Source organism: Prosopis cineraria, unplaced genomic scaffold, assembly GCF_029017545.1.
Source record: "Prosopis cineraria cultivar Desert tree isolate PC_DT_omini unplaced genomic scaffold, ASM2901754v1 PC10, whole genome shotgun sequence".
Lineage (NCBI taxonomy): Eukaryota > Viridiplantae > Streptophyta > Magnoliopsida > Fabales > Fabaceae > Prosopis > Prosopis cineraria.
The window spans coordinates 4,588,358-4,602,677 of NW_026555341.1; the positions used below are offsets into that span (position 1 = coordinate 4,588,358).

General features: G+C 37.5%; 3 protein-coding genes, 1 long non-coding RNA gene and 3 other non-coding genes across 11 annotated transcripts; 5 read left to right on the forward strand and 2 right to left on the reverse strand.

Annotated features, from left to right (window-relative positions):
• Nucleotides 1-330: 330 nt before the first annotated feature.
• On the forward strand, nucleotides 331-7,607 carry LOC129322674 (ribose-phosphate pyrophosphokinase 1-like). The gene is given in 9 exon segments (XM_054969006.1): nucleotides 331-776; nucleotides 1,249-1,422; nucleotides 1,993-2,241; nucleotides 2,517-2,637; nucleotides 2,640-2,659; nucleotides 2,738-2,905; nucleotides 3,120-3,189; nucleotides 3,586-3,667; nucleotides 3,864-7,607. Coding segments are annotated over 9 exon segments (1,215 nt in total). The 5' UTR covers nucleotides 331-626; the 3' UTR covers nucleotides 4,045-7,607.
• On the forward strand, nucleotides 5,020-5,110 carry LOC129284703 (small nucleolar RNA U61). Its single transcript, XR_008586944.1, has one exon. It is a non-coding gene; the product is annotated as a small nucleolar RNA U61 (small nucleolar RNA).
• LOC129284704 (small nucleolar RNA snoR14) lies at nucleotides 5,227-5,311 on the forward strand. The gene has a single exon (XR_008586945.1). It is a non-coding gene; the product is annotated as a small nucleolar RNA snoR14 (small nucleolar RNA).
• LOC129284699 (small nucleolar RNA Z101) lies at nucleotides 5,438-5,530 on the forward strand. The gene has a single exon (XR_008586941.1). It is a non-coding gene; the product is annotated as a small nucleolar RNA Z101 (small nucleolar RNA).
• On the reverse strand, nucleotides 5,928-7,430 carry LOC129322675 (peroxidase 20). 2 transcript variants are annotated; one of them, XM_054969008.1, is made up of 5 exons: nucleotides 7,150-7,430; nucleotides 6,851-7,042; nucleotides 6,567-6,732; nucleotides 6,296-6,453; nucleotides 5,928-6,187 (listed from the first exon to the last, which is right to left on the reverse strand). In XM_054969008.1, exons 1-5 carry the CDS (start codon nucleotides 7,360-7,362, stop codon nucleotides 6,026-6,028), a joined length of 891 nt encoding a protein of 296 aa, XP_054824983.1. In that variant the 5' UTR covers nucleotides 7,363-7,430; the 3' UTR covers nucleotides 5,928-6,025. The 2 variants fall into 2 exon arrangements, with proteins under 2 accessions (XP_054824983.1, XP_054824982.1); XM_054969007.1 differs by having other exon boundaries at nucleotides 5,928-6,453.
• A 603-nt stretch (nucleotides 7,608-8,210) lies between the features above and the next one.
• On the reverse strand, nucleotides 8,211-14,285 carry LOC129322673 (type I inositol polyphosphate 5-phosphatase 2-like). 4 transcript variants are annotated; one of them, XM_054969004.1, is made up of 11 exons: nucleotides 14,160-14,285; nucleotides 13,467-13,652; nucleotides 13,287-13,392; nucleotides 13,065-13,181; nucleotides 12,464-12,551; nucleotides 12,264-12,368; nucleotides 10,579-11,383; nucleotides 9,954-10,138; nucleotides 9,425-9,533; nucleotides 8,807-8,955; nucleotides 8,211-8,720 (listed from the first exon to the last, which is right to left on the reverse strand). In XM_054969004.1, the coding sequence occupies exons 2-11, from the start codon at nucleotides 13,494-13,496 to the stop codon at nucleotides 8,507-8,509; spliced, it is 1,908 nt and encodes a 635-aa protein (XP_054824979.1). In that variant the 5' UTR covers nucleotides 13,497-13,652; nucleotides 14,160-14,285; the 3' UTR covers nucleotides 8,211-8,506. The 4 variants fall into 4 exon arrangements, with proteins under 4 accessions (XP_054824979.1, XP_054824977.1, XP_054824976.1 ...); XM_054969002.1 differs by having other exon boundaries at nucleotides 14,048-14,182; XM_054969001.1 differs by lacking the exon at nucleotides 14,160-14,285 and having other exon boundaries at nucleotides 13,467-13,923.
• Nucleotides 8,949-11,384, forward strand: LOC129322676 (uncharacterized). The gene is made up of 2 exons (XR_008596278.1): nucleotides 8,949-11,115; nucleotides 11,200-11,384. It is a non-coding gene; the product is annotated as an uncharacterized LOC129322676 (long non-coding RNA).
• Nucleotides 14,286-14,320: the final 35 nt, after the last annotated feature.

Below are 14,320 nucleotides of genomic sequence, written 5' to 3' on the forward strand. Positions count from 1 at the left end.
TAACAAATAGCCATAAAAATATGATTGTAATTTAATTTAAATATATTAAAAATATAAATAATAAATTCAGAGTTAAATTCACGAGTTTAATTAAATTTGTATCTAACCTGAATTTATGAGTAAATTAATATAATTTTATAAATTAAAAATATAAAAATGTTAAATTTGTAATTTGAAAACTATAGGTATATGAACCGAATATTGAAAAAGGAAAGAGGAGATGAATATGAAAGATTGAATCATTGAATAGTATTGGGGCGTGAATGAATATATTCTGGTGCACAAGCGTATGCACTGAAGAATAACAGGAACTCGGATTCGCTGTCAAGCGCCTTCCTTTTTCTCGCTTCTTTCTTGGACCCAATTTTTCGCCTCAAAAGGAAGATGCCTGACTGATCCCCACGGCCCACCAGAACGGCGCCGTAGCGGCTTTCCCTTTTCCTTCTTGACGACACGTGAGAGTCCGAATCTCGTGGAACCACATAGACCCGCCACACTTCGTCATCATCACACAGAACCAACAAACCTTCCTCTGTTCTGCTCTCTCCATACTCTTCTCTCTCGCTCCCAAGGGCCAGCACTTGCCCTAGCGTCTTCGCCGTCTAGTCATTGCTCCCGCGAATCCCATGGCTTCTTCACTCTTTCTGCCTTCTCCTCCTTCCTCCTCGTCTTCGTCTCTGGCGTTTTCTTCTTCTGCTTCTCTGTTCAACGCCACCAGTCTCCAAAATTTGGACTTTAACGAGTCTCGCTCTCGAATCTGCGCTCCATACTGTGTGGTAAATTCAATTGACGTCTGCATTATTTATTGCGTTCTTTTCACGCTTGTTGGGATTACGGGCATTGTAATTTTTTATTATTTTAATTTCGGTGTTGGTGTGTGGGAGAATGATTGGAGTTTAATGGAAACGGGAAATATGTTGGCTTTGTTTAATTCTGGTAAAAATTTGAAAAATTCAAGTACCGAGTGGAATTCAATGTTTATTGGAAATTGTCACATTAACTCTCTCTGCAATGACCCTCGCAATTCTCTTTTTCTTGTTAATCGAACTGATATAATATCGCATCAACATTAATATCCTGGACAAAACAAGTATCAGTATATATATATATATATATTTTTTTTTTTTTTCCTCCCGTTTGTACTTTTAATTGATTTTTGTCTTGAATCATGATGGGTCCGAAGGCCAATATGAAGTGGACTTGGTGTGATGATTGTTGATTTTTGTTTTTTTATTTTTTTCCGTGTAGAGATGTGACCTGTCCGAGCCATCCAATCCTTTAAATGGGAAGGCAATCATCCCTGTTCTGAACAATCGGACGCTGCCCAAGTTCTTGGAATCAGCAAGAATGGAGAAAACTGTCAATGGAAACAGCAACAGGTTGAAATTATTCTCCGGCACAGCCAATCCTGAACTTTCTAAGGTGCTTTTACTAATATCTATGTTTACCCCCATTAAGAAGTCGTGCATGGTTCGATCTTTACTGTAACTCTTAAGTACAGAATAGAAAAGCCGTCCTTTCCCTCTCTACAAATATCTGCTATTGTCATGGTACTCTTATTTCTTTTTATTGTTACTCTACTCGTCGGTAGAGCAGCTTATTCATTGAGTTAATCATGTTATAGAATTTATTTTAGAAAAAAAATGGTGTACTACGAAGTAAGCATTTTAGTAGTTATTAATAGTCATTAGTAACTGAAATTTTGCTTAGGTTCATTCTAACTTAAAGGGTTTGTCAAATGATAACATGTGTTGAGTTGCTTATTTTTCTGAAAAGGAAGATTCGGAGTACCATTGTTGGAGGTATCGCGTAGTCTCAACAATGTAATGTACTCTTAAGACTTCTACGTTTATGAATCTGGGTAACTGTCGAACTTTTGCTTTTGGCATGGGTAACAGTAAAATATATTTATTACAAACCAATTTTGCAGTGAATTTGCTAGGTGTTACTCCGGAGTTTTGTTGTTGCTAACTCTGTTCTACTTGAACTCAGGAAATTGCTTGGGACATGGGATTGGAACTCGGGAAGATTTATATTAAGCGATTTGCTGATGGAGAAATCTACGTTCAATTACAAGAGAGTGTTAGAGGATGCGATGTGTATCTTATACAGCCAACATGCCCTCCTGCAAATGAGAATCTAATGGAGCTGAAGATAATGATTGATGCTTGTCGTAGGGCATCTGCTAAAAATATTACTGCTGTGATTCCATACTTTGGATATGCGAGAGCTGATAGAAAGGCAAGTATTTTGGATATGACTGATGTAATTTTTGGAAATTAATCTAGCTGGTCTGTGAAGTAGGCAAGTAGCTAGTCAATTTCTTTCCTTTTCCTAATTTTATTCCAATGGAGAAAAGATTTGTTGTCTTTACATCTCATTGAGACGTTGCTATGTTTTTAGTAATAAATCAGGCTGGTCTGTGAAGTAGACATTGCATTAGTTGCTTGATGATGGTGCTAATTGTCTTATAAGCTGTGACAGGGAATTTGTTAATTTTTCTTCTTACTTTTTAGACTCAAGGTCGAGAATCCATTGCAGCCAAACTTGTTGCTAACCTCATTACAAAAGCTGGGGCAGATCGTGTTCTTGCCTGTGACCTTCACTCCGGGCAGTCCATGGGCTACTTTGATATTCCGTGGATCACGTACAATGCCAAGTAAGTGAATTTGAATGATTGCAGTTCTTCTCTTCACAATTACAAATTTACTAATACTTTTGTTTTGGTATCAACTAGCCCGTGATTCTTGATTATCTGGCCAGCAAGATGATAAGTTCTAATGACTTGGTGGTGGTTTCACCTGATGTTGGTGGTGTTGCAAGAGCTCGTGCTTTTGCTAAAAAATTATCTGATGCACCCTTGGCAATTGTTGACAAAAGGCGTCATGGACACAACTTAGCTGAGGTAATAATCTGAAAAATCCGTAAGTTCTGCTTCTGACTAACATGTTGGCTTAGTTTTTTTGACAATTTCTAAAGACATAACTAAAGCTTATGAGTTAGATATATAGGCATACATGTGTTGGTTGTGCTATGTTAGAGAATAATTACATCCCCCTCTTTGATGTTATTGATACCATCGATCGATAATATTGTTTTTCTCATGCTTTGATGTGCAGGTGATGAATCTGATTGGTGATGTAAAAGGAAAAGTTGCAGTTATGGTGGACGACATGATTGACACTGCAGGTGATGAATCTGAGATAGTGCATTGATGAGTTAACATTAGAGAACAAGCACTTGATAAATAAGAATATTATTAGAATATATTAAGGGTTAAGGGGCAAAAATATTAGAGAACAACCTTGGAAGTTTTCTAAAAATATATTAAGCATTAAGGGGCAAACATCGCTCCTTCTAAAAAGTAAAGGTACCCAGTGCTTCTTTGAAAAAACTTTCAGCGCATTTTTGCTCCTTAACTCATGTTAATTGAGGAAAGTATTTTTATGCTTATTTTATCCCATACATTAAGCTTATAGTGTTGTTGAAGGTTGTGTCTTGGCTGTCCTTCTTGAGAGGCATTTATGACGCTTCCTCTTTGCATTTATTGCCAATTTGACGTGCAAGTTATGTGATGGACATCAGGGACCATTGCTAAAGGTGCGGAGCTGTTACAAGAAGAGGGCGCCAGGGAAGTATATGCATGCTGCACTCATGCTGTTTTCAGGTATCGTTGTCCTTTGCAAGCTATAAATATTTGTGTACTGTTCTGCTACTGCATAAACTTGAAGAAACATCATTCATTTTTCAGTTGAACAATTTCACCTGATTTATGATCATAGCTCTAGTGAAAGCATTAGGTTGGGTTCTGAATCAGCAGTATTCATATAGTTTTTGTTTTTTTGTGCTTAATTCAATCACAGCCCTCCTGCGATCGAGAGGTTGTCGAGCGGCGTATTTCAGGAGGTGATTGTTACAAACACGCTTCCAATTGCAGAAAAGAATAACTTCCCCCAGTTAACTATTCTTTCAGTAGCAAACCTGTTGGGTGAAACTATTTGGCGTATTCATGATGATAGTTCTGTCAGTAGCATTTTTCAGTGACTGCTTGGGATCACTGCTCCGTCATAGATGATTTTATTTAATCAACACAACCCGTGTCGTTGCTTATTTAATTTCCAACTTTTTTTACTTCACTCCTAGTTGTCCCCCATTTGTTCTTCTGCTTCATCTCTTCCAGTTATGATATTGATTGCTGAAAGGTTAAAAATTAGAATCTACATGTAATTTGGTACCTAGCTCAAGCAACTAATCAAGGCAAACGAACTGATTCTCGGAAATTAGCCTTAACCAGTCGTATAACCAAACAAGATACTCATTTTTTTTATATTAAAAAAAAATGAGGAAAAAGACGATCAAATAGGTACCTAGAGTTTGTGGATGTGGCCAGAACCACATAGGAGAAAAAGAAAAACGAAAAAAATGGGAAAACAAAATGTGATTTGGATCACCTCCAACATTGCGAATAAGATATCACTGATGCAAATTCAAGAAATGTTTAACAAATAAAAATTAGTGTAATTTTTGATGCAGAAATCGACCAAAACCATAAACTATCTCTACACTTAATCTCAGTCAAAAGTTCGAAAAAGGTATAAATTATCTCTATTCTCTAGTCTAGTTATTTATAAAAAACTTGAGAAAATTATAATTAAGAAAACAAAGTGAATTATGCCTTCTATTTAGGGTCAACAGAAACCCTTCAATTATCGGATTAGTTCCTACGTCGCGTTGAACACAGTATCGAGTTGTTCTTTTTGGTCGTCCCTATCAATTTTTTCCCCCTTCAATCAATGAATATGGGATGCGTCCATGAATAAAAAACAATGGGCCTAAACCCTAGGCTCTTGGAGCCGGCTTAGAACCAATTTTCTTTTCGGCCTGATGCATGGTATAAAACCCTAATTTATATCTATAAAATGCCGCAACTCTCCACTGAACCAGAACTCGCACAGCTACTCACTAGCCGACTCCATGTCGTTCTTCTCTTTTATTGTTTTTATGTTTTATCTCTTTTTGAGTCTGTGATGAAGATGAAACAGTGCCGGAGGCGGGTCTCTTACGAGCTCGTCGCTGATGGCGCAAATATCCTCTAAGAAGTTCTGAGCTCAAGCCTTTTCTCACAGTCGCGATTGTTTTTTTTTTTTTTCAATCAATCTATATTTTCTCTCCCTGATCTAATGGTTATATTGGCGCCGATAATTTCAAAGCTCTTGGGGCTTGGTTGCAAGAGGAAGATAGAAATTCAAAAGTCTGTCAATCCACTGATGTTAGTGTGATGTGAATATTAATCCCGACAGGTTCTGATTGCATCCTGTGTCCCCTTCTTCAATCCCCCCAATTTTACTGCTTTTAGTTTTAGATGGTCGTTTTAATTGTGCGTTAGATTTGAACGTTGATGATTAAATTTAACACCTTCTATTATTTTCAATTTCTCCATGGGCGTGTGATGAATCTATCCTTTTAAATGGGTAATTTGCGTCTGAAATTTTCATTGATGCTTTATCACCTTGGAGACCTGATGCCCACGTTCTTTACCATGAATTTTCTTTTTCTTCAGCTTACTTAGAAGATGAATTTGATTTGCTTCTCTATGGCCCTGCTTATATATGTTTGAGGGAATTTAGAGTTTTTGAAAGTTCTTGTGACTGCAGGACTAAAGATTTAGCATTGCTTTGTCATGATCTATTCTATTGATTTCCATGGGAGTTGTCGGTGAAAAAAACTCAGCTGAAAAAGAATAACTCCAAATCAGAATGTAAAATGATCATAAAAACTCCAATCAGAATGGAAAATGATCATCGAAACTGTCAGTTATCCAAATTAATGCATGTATGTGAGCATGTAGGTTAATAATATTGTGGCGAACATTTAATATTTATTATAATCAATGATTTTGTTGGATGATACCAGAATTCCTTGGCCTATACTTGCAAAATAACTATAACATCTGACATTAATCATAAAAATTAGATCTGATCATGGTATTTGGAAGTTGATAATCCTTGCTCATTAGCAGGAATCCCTAAGTGTTGACAAACCTACAATTCCTCCTGATTTCACCTTCATTCCCCGTGAGGACGTTGATATTTCCCATCTTGATCATAGACTTGGCAAATGAAGCAAAGAAAAGCTTCTGGTTTGAAGCATAAGCCCACACTTGCTCTTTGATGACTCCCTCATGGTCCTGGGTGATCAAAACATTATCAGAACCCAACAATCCGTTTCCTTCGAGGATGTTTATGTAGTAATGATTATCAAACTTGGTTGGGGTTTCAAAATCCAGTGGAGCAACCTTGTGATCCCTTCCCGTAACAGGACATATGGACCGTAGAATCCTTCTGAAGGTTGTGTACCGTCTGTAACGGTCAGAGCCATGATGATATTCAGGTTTTGCCTCGTAAATCCTCTGTCGGAAGCTTGCACATCTTGCCCTTCCTATGGTGTGGCTGCCTATTATTGTCAAGCAATTTTATGTATGATTATGGGCTGCATCAAATTTTGCATATCTTCTCTGGTGCAATGAAATTTTGTTTCAGTCAGATTAGACGAATATGGATATATACCTGATAAAGCTACCAAGTCTTCCATGTCCAGACCCTTTGCTTTGAAACTGTCTATGAGAGATTCCAGGGAAGAATTGGGAGCAGGGATGAACTGGTTAGCTCCATTGAAGCTTGACTTGAGAGAATCCTTTCTTCCCAGCAGCACTTCCCATGTTGGCCCTCCTCTCTTCTCAACAAGCGACAGTGATTAAATGATTTTTCATTCCACTCAAGTCATGCTACTGTACTGGCCAATATGATCATGAAAAATGTAACACGAAATTCTAAAAAGCAGGGAATCGTACCGAGACAACAGCATCACGAGCAACCATGGCAAGGATATCAGCACAAGAAACCGTAAGAGGACATTCCTCTTCCAGCAAATACTTAATCTTGTCTATGACCTCAAATCCTCGTAGTGAATTCAGATTCGGTCCTGCCTGTTTTTCACTCGTCATGCCCTCCACGCTGTCCAGAAGTACCGATGCATCACACCCCTGGTTTCCAACAATACATAATAATTACAGAATTCTCAGGGAGACAGTAATGGTAGACACAAATAGAACTTGGAAATGGGTAGGCCCTGTCTGGAGGATATAGTTACCATGACGAAGCAATCGTGGAAATGTAAGCGAAGAAGCGAGGCTGCCAAGCGGGGATCTTTGTAGGCTGCAACCTCCACGTTGTGTCTCACGATATCCTCAGCCAAGGGGCACGTCTCCTTGTAGTAGTCGTAAACAAGAAAACCATCACCGTTCGAAGTTTTTGCGCTGTAAAAAATAGAAAGCACCATTATTAAGAGTCTCATAAGCTCCATTGAAGGGAACAATGAGTTCTCGGACCCAGATTACAGAGAAGGAGAACATCACAGGATTTTGTACTCAACGTGCGTATGCCAAGTAAGCATTGATAACTACTGAGAATGTTTTTTTTGTACCGTTTGGTAGTGTCGGTCTCATGTTTTCCAACCAAACTCGTGAGGAGAATTTATGAGCTGTTGTACGATAAAGGGTTGATACAACCAACTTGACCCAAATGTTTCCTTCTGTCAGGCTCTGATCATTTCTTTCTTTTCTTATTAGCTTCGGTAAAAATATATATATATATATATATATATATAAAATCACGACGATTTTATCCTTGGGAAGTTAAGTGGCTAGTGGCCGCCTCACCTCTCGAATCTCCTGGCGAATTCTACCTCACCCCTTCGGTAAAATCATCATGATTTCATGCTCTCTTAAGATTGATTGAATTCCTTCTATGAATCTAATCCATAGAAAAATATATAGAATTTTATTTATGATCTATGAAAACTTTGATATGTTAATTTCAAAACAGAATAAGGTTTTTAAAGTTGGAAAATCTAGTTTTTTATTTGTGAAATGAAAATTCTATTTTTATCCTTTGATCAATAGATTATTATAATCTGTGTTAACTCCAATGTCAATAGGGTTGATTGTGGCTTTTTCTTGTTGATTTTAAATTTTGATAATTTTTTTAAAAACGTATGATATCATTCTATACTAAGGAAAAGTTAAAATCTATAACATCATAACATGTGGATGCACAAGAGGCCTAGAATTTAGAAGGGACACGTCTATGTGGGTACTGGGTAGGGAAAGGTCAGAGGACGACGAAAAAACCCACAAGCAAAACATAATGAAGTTGAAGTGAAAGTGTTAGTTTATTTAAAAAGTGTCTAATTTACAGAAGGCAGACTACACTCTGAAGTTCATGGTCAAAGGGCAAAACAGGAATTAATGGGATACACAACTGATTAGATCAAAAACATAATCGTTGTCTACCAAGGAACAACGAAACAAAGAAAAGAAAGTTCATGTCATCCTATGTATACCCTGTACATTTGTTTGTTATAACTATCTCAATGACTTCTCTGTTTATCAACCTCTCAAAATGCTTGATATCCAAAGTATGCAGAAACTCCCAAAAACGATGCTTCTTTAATGCATCAATTCCCCTTCTTCATGAAGGAAGACTTCAGGATGTACTGCTGCACTGTTGACATTTAGAGCTCTTTGAAGCTTGCGATGGTCAAATATTTCAACTTCTAGAGAGAATATTGAACGAACTGGTCGATGATCTGATATCCTTATGTCTGCACGATCATATGAAAGTTGCTTTATTCCTCTTCCTAGCCACAATATTCGATCGCACCTGCATAGCGTTCATCCAGAATCACTCACTGCATGTTGCTTTGCCAATAGTATATTCACAGGATTTCAATCCATTCTTGAACTTACCATGCAGGAGATCTCCTCTTTTCTCCTTCTTTTGGGTTCTCACCAACATATCTGTCAGAGTTAATTTCGTACTTGTAAGTTGGAGGGAAGTTTATCAACCCCTCTTTCCATCCATCAAATACATGCCCAAGACGCAGTTCTTTGCTTAGCTGCAGATAAGGCATAGGAATTAGAACTTTGTCCAGCTTAACCTGTAAGCGTGTAGAATAATAGGATGGAAGAAAACAACAGAGACCACTGGCTAGTTTAGTCACTTTGGTCAACCAAGAGTCACTATCATAATCAAATGATCTTTGTGGAGTGCTTTATAAACTAAACCTTTCAATATATTCCCCGTGCTGTCAGAGAGCCAGAGAACTACTACTTGAATTCTTATCCAGACTATACAAGTTCCAAATAACGAACGGTATCATATGAAAATGTTCAAAAACGTATGTAAGGTTCAAAAATTTCCAATCCCTTCCACAACTTTAGGCTTAGTCAGATTTATTAAGCAGCAATGTTTCAAAGCAAACTGTGGGTAAATGATAAAATATAAGAGATCAGAATAAGGAATAGTCAGAGCTTAATCAGGTGAGCTTTCGAATATTTCACAAAATTGGGTTTCTAGACTCTCGCCTGATCATTATTCATCAGTTCATCCCACTTCTTCAGAGCCACCAGTTTCCTTGCATCACTGTCCAACATACTGATTCGATAATTCAAATCCCCAAACCAGAAAATCTGACTGTCATCAGAAAGCCACCATCAGTGAATGACATTTGGAATGAAAAAAAAGAGTTCATTCTGAACATAAAGCCATCAGAGTACTTAGGCATAGCAAGTCCTTTTCTTTAAATTTTATTAATTCATCAAGCCATTAAGTAGTTGGCCCTCTATTTTCTTGTCTTCTTAGAATCAAGTAGGACATTTTCCCTGCATGTCCTTTCTCCTGTCGATTTAACTTTAGCTATTTCACACTGGCCATGATTTATTTTTAATACTAAACAATTTAAATTTATTGACACATACAAACTTGAAGTTTCACAATTTTCAAACAAATTTTGCTTTTAACAATATAAGATCTTGATCTGAGAATAACGTGACAGTTAATGTTCTGATCAAGTTCTGAATTAAATGATAATTTTCATCATAAAATAATTCTTACTCATGAGATGGGATTGTTCGTGGTTGATCAGTATCAAAGACAGATGAGAAGCAGGTGCGTCGTAGAATTTCATTGACATCAGAGTTTCGCCTATGTTCAGCTCCGTCCTTTTGACCAGAAGTCAGATGGGAACAGACAAAGCACAGACGTGTTTGAAAGAGAGACATACTTACTGAAACAGACCCCTGCATCAGCGATGATTTGTTGTTACATTCACTCAGATCAGTATAAGCAAGTGTTTTCAGTAAGTGGACACAGATGGTAAGATATCTCATGCTTTCCATGCTATGATGCTCCTAGTTTACCTGAGACACTTTAAGAACACATCAAGATATGGAGAGAACTTGTGTCACAGTAAAGCAACAATATAAGTGACATAGTACCATGTAGGAAGCAAGTACCTCCACAGCAGGATACAATGCTGAGTCATAAATACATGCACTGATGATCATATTCACAACATACCTAATATAGACCTTGTCAATGCAAGTGCCACACACTACTCTTGTGATCACACAAAATTTTATGACAAACTTGCAGGCAAAGATTTCCAAATCTTGACAAGCATTCAATGTCATATCTCTAAGCCAGATCAATGCCATATTAAACGTTAAACATGCATTACCTTGTTTCCCATGTAGCCCATTAGACCAACTCCAACGGGAGAAACTTTCAAATTATTAATGCGCCTTCTCAACTTCCTTTGCACCCAAACTGATACATATATCCCTACCATCTGCTTGCTGACGATTCGAACATATCTCGGACGTGATTTCACAGTGCCCAATCCATCATCCTCTTGGTTCTTTGGTAACTCAAAGAGAGTATCATCTTCCTCGTCAGATATGTCAGATACATCAGAGTGGGAATCAATTACTTCTCTTGGCATCACTTTCTCCTCTTTCCAGATCAAGCCTAGGTTCCCATGACTGTGGTGAGAACGCTTCATCCCTTCGCCATATCTTAAAGCATTTTCCGTCCAATTAAAGCCAATTCTAGCTGAGCTGCTTAGTACTCTCCGCAATTTTGAATTGGAATCGACAGCTTGAGGGAATGCATCTAATGGGCGTTCAGGCCAGTCAAGGCTAGTCTGAAGATCAATGCCATATATTCTTCTCAAGTGTAAATTCTTTCCTATATCAATGGCCTTCTTCACTTCCTGGTATTCCAACTCATTATTTTTTAGGGTTTCTACAAACTTCTCACCCATCATATCTAATGGATTAGCATCTATATTGTCTGCTAGAACATCAGCTGCTGAGGAAGTCCTCAATACTGGAGAAGGAGGGGCACTGTAGCTTTTGATTTTGCATTCAGTTTGAGAAGATTTGTTCAGAGTTCTTCGAATGATTGCCTCCCACTTTGGGATAGGTGTATTATCCTCTGCTCCCAGTACATTGCCAGCATTCAAAGGGACTACTTCTTGGAAACTGTGAAAAAAGAGCAAGTATGGAAGCCAATAATATAGATTTTCTAAGAAAGACCAATTATACAGTCAACTCAGCCAAGTAGTGTATTAGTAGAATCTTAAAACCCATGTCTTATGTCCATGCACTAAAACAATTCAACTCTAATAGACCAGAACTCATGTCGTATGCTGCAATTCTGCAGAAAGATACAAATGTGTGGAGAGTCTGGACTGGATCAACTCTGTTCAGATAGGTAATTCTGATTGAGTTTTTTCTCAAAACCAAAAGCCATTGGCGAGACAAAATCCACAAAAAATGTCGAATTTCTTCTTTACATGGCTGGACATCTGAAAATATATAACATAAAGCAACTACACAAAAGTATCAGGGGAAATGAAAGAACAAATTAAGACGTTGATGGTACAAGCAGGACACTTGAAAGCCATACAAGTAATTAATTCATGAGTACTTAGATACATAAGGTAGAGGATTCTCTCCAGCTACAGAAGGATCCAGGTGGAAAGAGAAATGATACCAAACGAATACTGGAACAGTCTTAAAAGTATATGGCTTTTGGTCTTGAAAGACCAGATAAGTTCATATGAACCATGATAATGTAAATTAAGCATCCAGGGTACTACGATCACATTCAATATAGGCATATAGGTAAAAGATGATAGCTCTTTACTAATAAGATCACAAAAGCTTTCTTTAATTTCCAGAAAAAAGTATGAACTTTTGATTATTCAGGGAAAAATCATATAAACGGCCAAGGAGAATAATAATCTGTGAGAGGGTGGCTTGTCTTGCTGTCATACACAAGATAAATTTGATTCTGGGAAACAAAACTGTTGTGAAATAGGAAAAATTAAATACTCAACCAATTTGTGAAATTACTCACCCAATAATGTACATATCTGCAGGATCATCGGTACAAAGCCAATCATCGATCTCAAGATCTTCACTGGGAACTCTTCCAGCAACATTCCAAGTTCCAACGGTTACCCTGTAACATAACAGTTTGAAGATGCATTACTTTAATAGTTTTAAATTGACATCTCTAGTTTGCCACATCAGAGTAATCAGATTACACCAGCAAACCTTATCTCCTTCGTATCAATATACTGAACACGCAGAGTTTCTGATTTTCCTCTTCTGTGTCTTGTCTTGTAACCCTTAGAAGGCATATCTGAATAACAAAAAATCAAATAACAGAAGTTGGCAAGACACCGAACTCATGAGGTGTCAGAACTTACAAACATCAAATTATTTTAAGTTCACAACAAAATTAATCAAGCTGGTTGACTTAAATATTTATCTGGCAAACACACCAATTTGTCAGTGGAATATATTGAAGAATGCTTTATATTTATGCCAAGAAACTCCAGTCACCCTTATCAAATAATTCCTAAAATTTCTTATAAATTTCAACTCCGCTATATCATCTGAAAGGTAGGCGTGACTCGGGCGAAGTTTGAAGCCAGTTAAGAACACAATTCTTCATTGTCTACCCGAGGGTGAGAACATCGTATTGAAATTATGCAAGGCAGGCAAGCCGCTATCTTTATATATTATTGAAATTATAAGAAGCAACCATTAGAAATGATCATAAACCGAGTAAGCAATGCAAGGCAGAAGGCTTTTTTTTTTTTTTTTCTTTCCGAAAATAGGTTTCTTGTTTCTCTTCAGAAAAGGAACGGACCGTCGGGAGGAAATGAAGTATTGCCTGATGTTTGACATGAGAATTCTGATTGGATCTTTTGCATTCTATGCGAATTGTCTTCACGCATGCGCACTCTTGGTCCTTTGGCAGAGTAAGCTGCGAGAGCAATAAAGAACGAAAGGGGAAGAAGATGAAAAACGGGGCGAAAAGAAGGATCAAACTTTACGGACAGAGAGAGGGATTACAAAACCGATAGCTTACCGTCGTCCTCACTCTCGGTTTCAGTTTCCACTTCATCTTCACTGAAATCGTACACCTTCGGCTTTATATTTAACCATTTCTTCATCACGAGGGAAGGCCAAAAGGCCTGAAATAAAATTTAAGTTAGAAAGTTCACAAACAGTTGTCAAAGCCAAATTTCAAAGCATGCTAAAGGCACACCTCCGAGCGTTTTCCTTTCCTTGCTTTCATGTCTACAAAGTCAAAAGGTTACAACAGACAGAACCCCAAATCACTCATGCATTGAGGCAGAGGATCAAAGCAGAAGCTCTTAAATATGGAAGCAGTCACAGACATTTGGTAGGAACCATTTGGCAGTTAACATTTAAATAAGAGGTTTTCTCTTCCCTGATTATAACAAAACAAAGCTGGGATTATTAATTTGAACGCCCAATAGAACCAAGATCCCTCTCAGGACCCTGACAGAAAGTATGTGATCATATCAGTCAGACATCCATGACCCCAACTCGCAGACGAAATTGAATGCTATTGGTTCTCACGCATAACAACAATGATTTTATTAAAACAATTTTTGAAAGAACTAAAATGGAAGGCCAGCGACAGTGAATGTCGTTTTCGCTAGAACACTCAAACGCAGCAATTTGTCAAAAATGTGTGTTTTCTATCAGGGGAGGAAAAGACAAGATGCAGATAAATTTCTAAATGACACATTAAAAATCACTAAGAATTCGATTAAATAAAACTCCCGCACCTAAAACATAAATAAAACACAAACGGGGTACCTAAAATAATAGAAGGTACAGTATCTCAAGAAGATGCTGATTAACAGACCCAACAATTAGAACCACAAATGCTGCAAAAGATGAGAAGCTAATACATCAGCAGACACCAAACCTGATGAAGACTGACCAAGAAAAGCAACCACAAAGGACCAAACTATTCATTAATGTGCAAGATTTGCCAGTGACCCCACAACAACAAATGGGAATATGTTAGAGAGGACCATAATAAACAAAAGGGGTTGACAGTTGACGCTAAAAAAAAAAAAAAAAAAA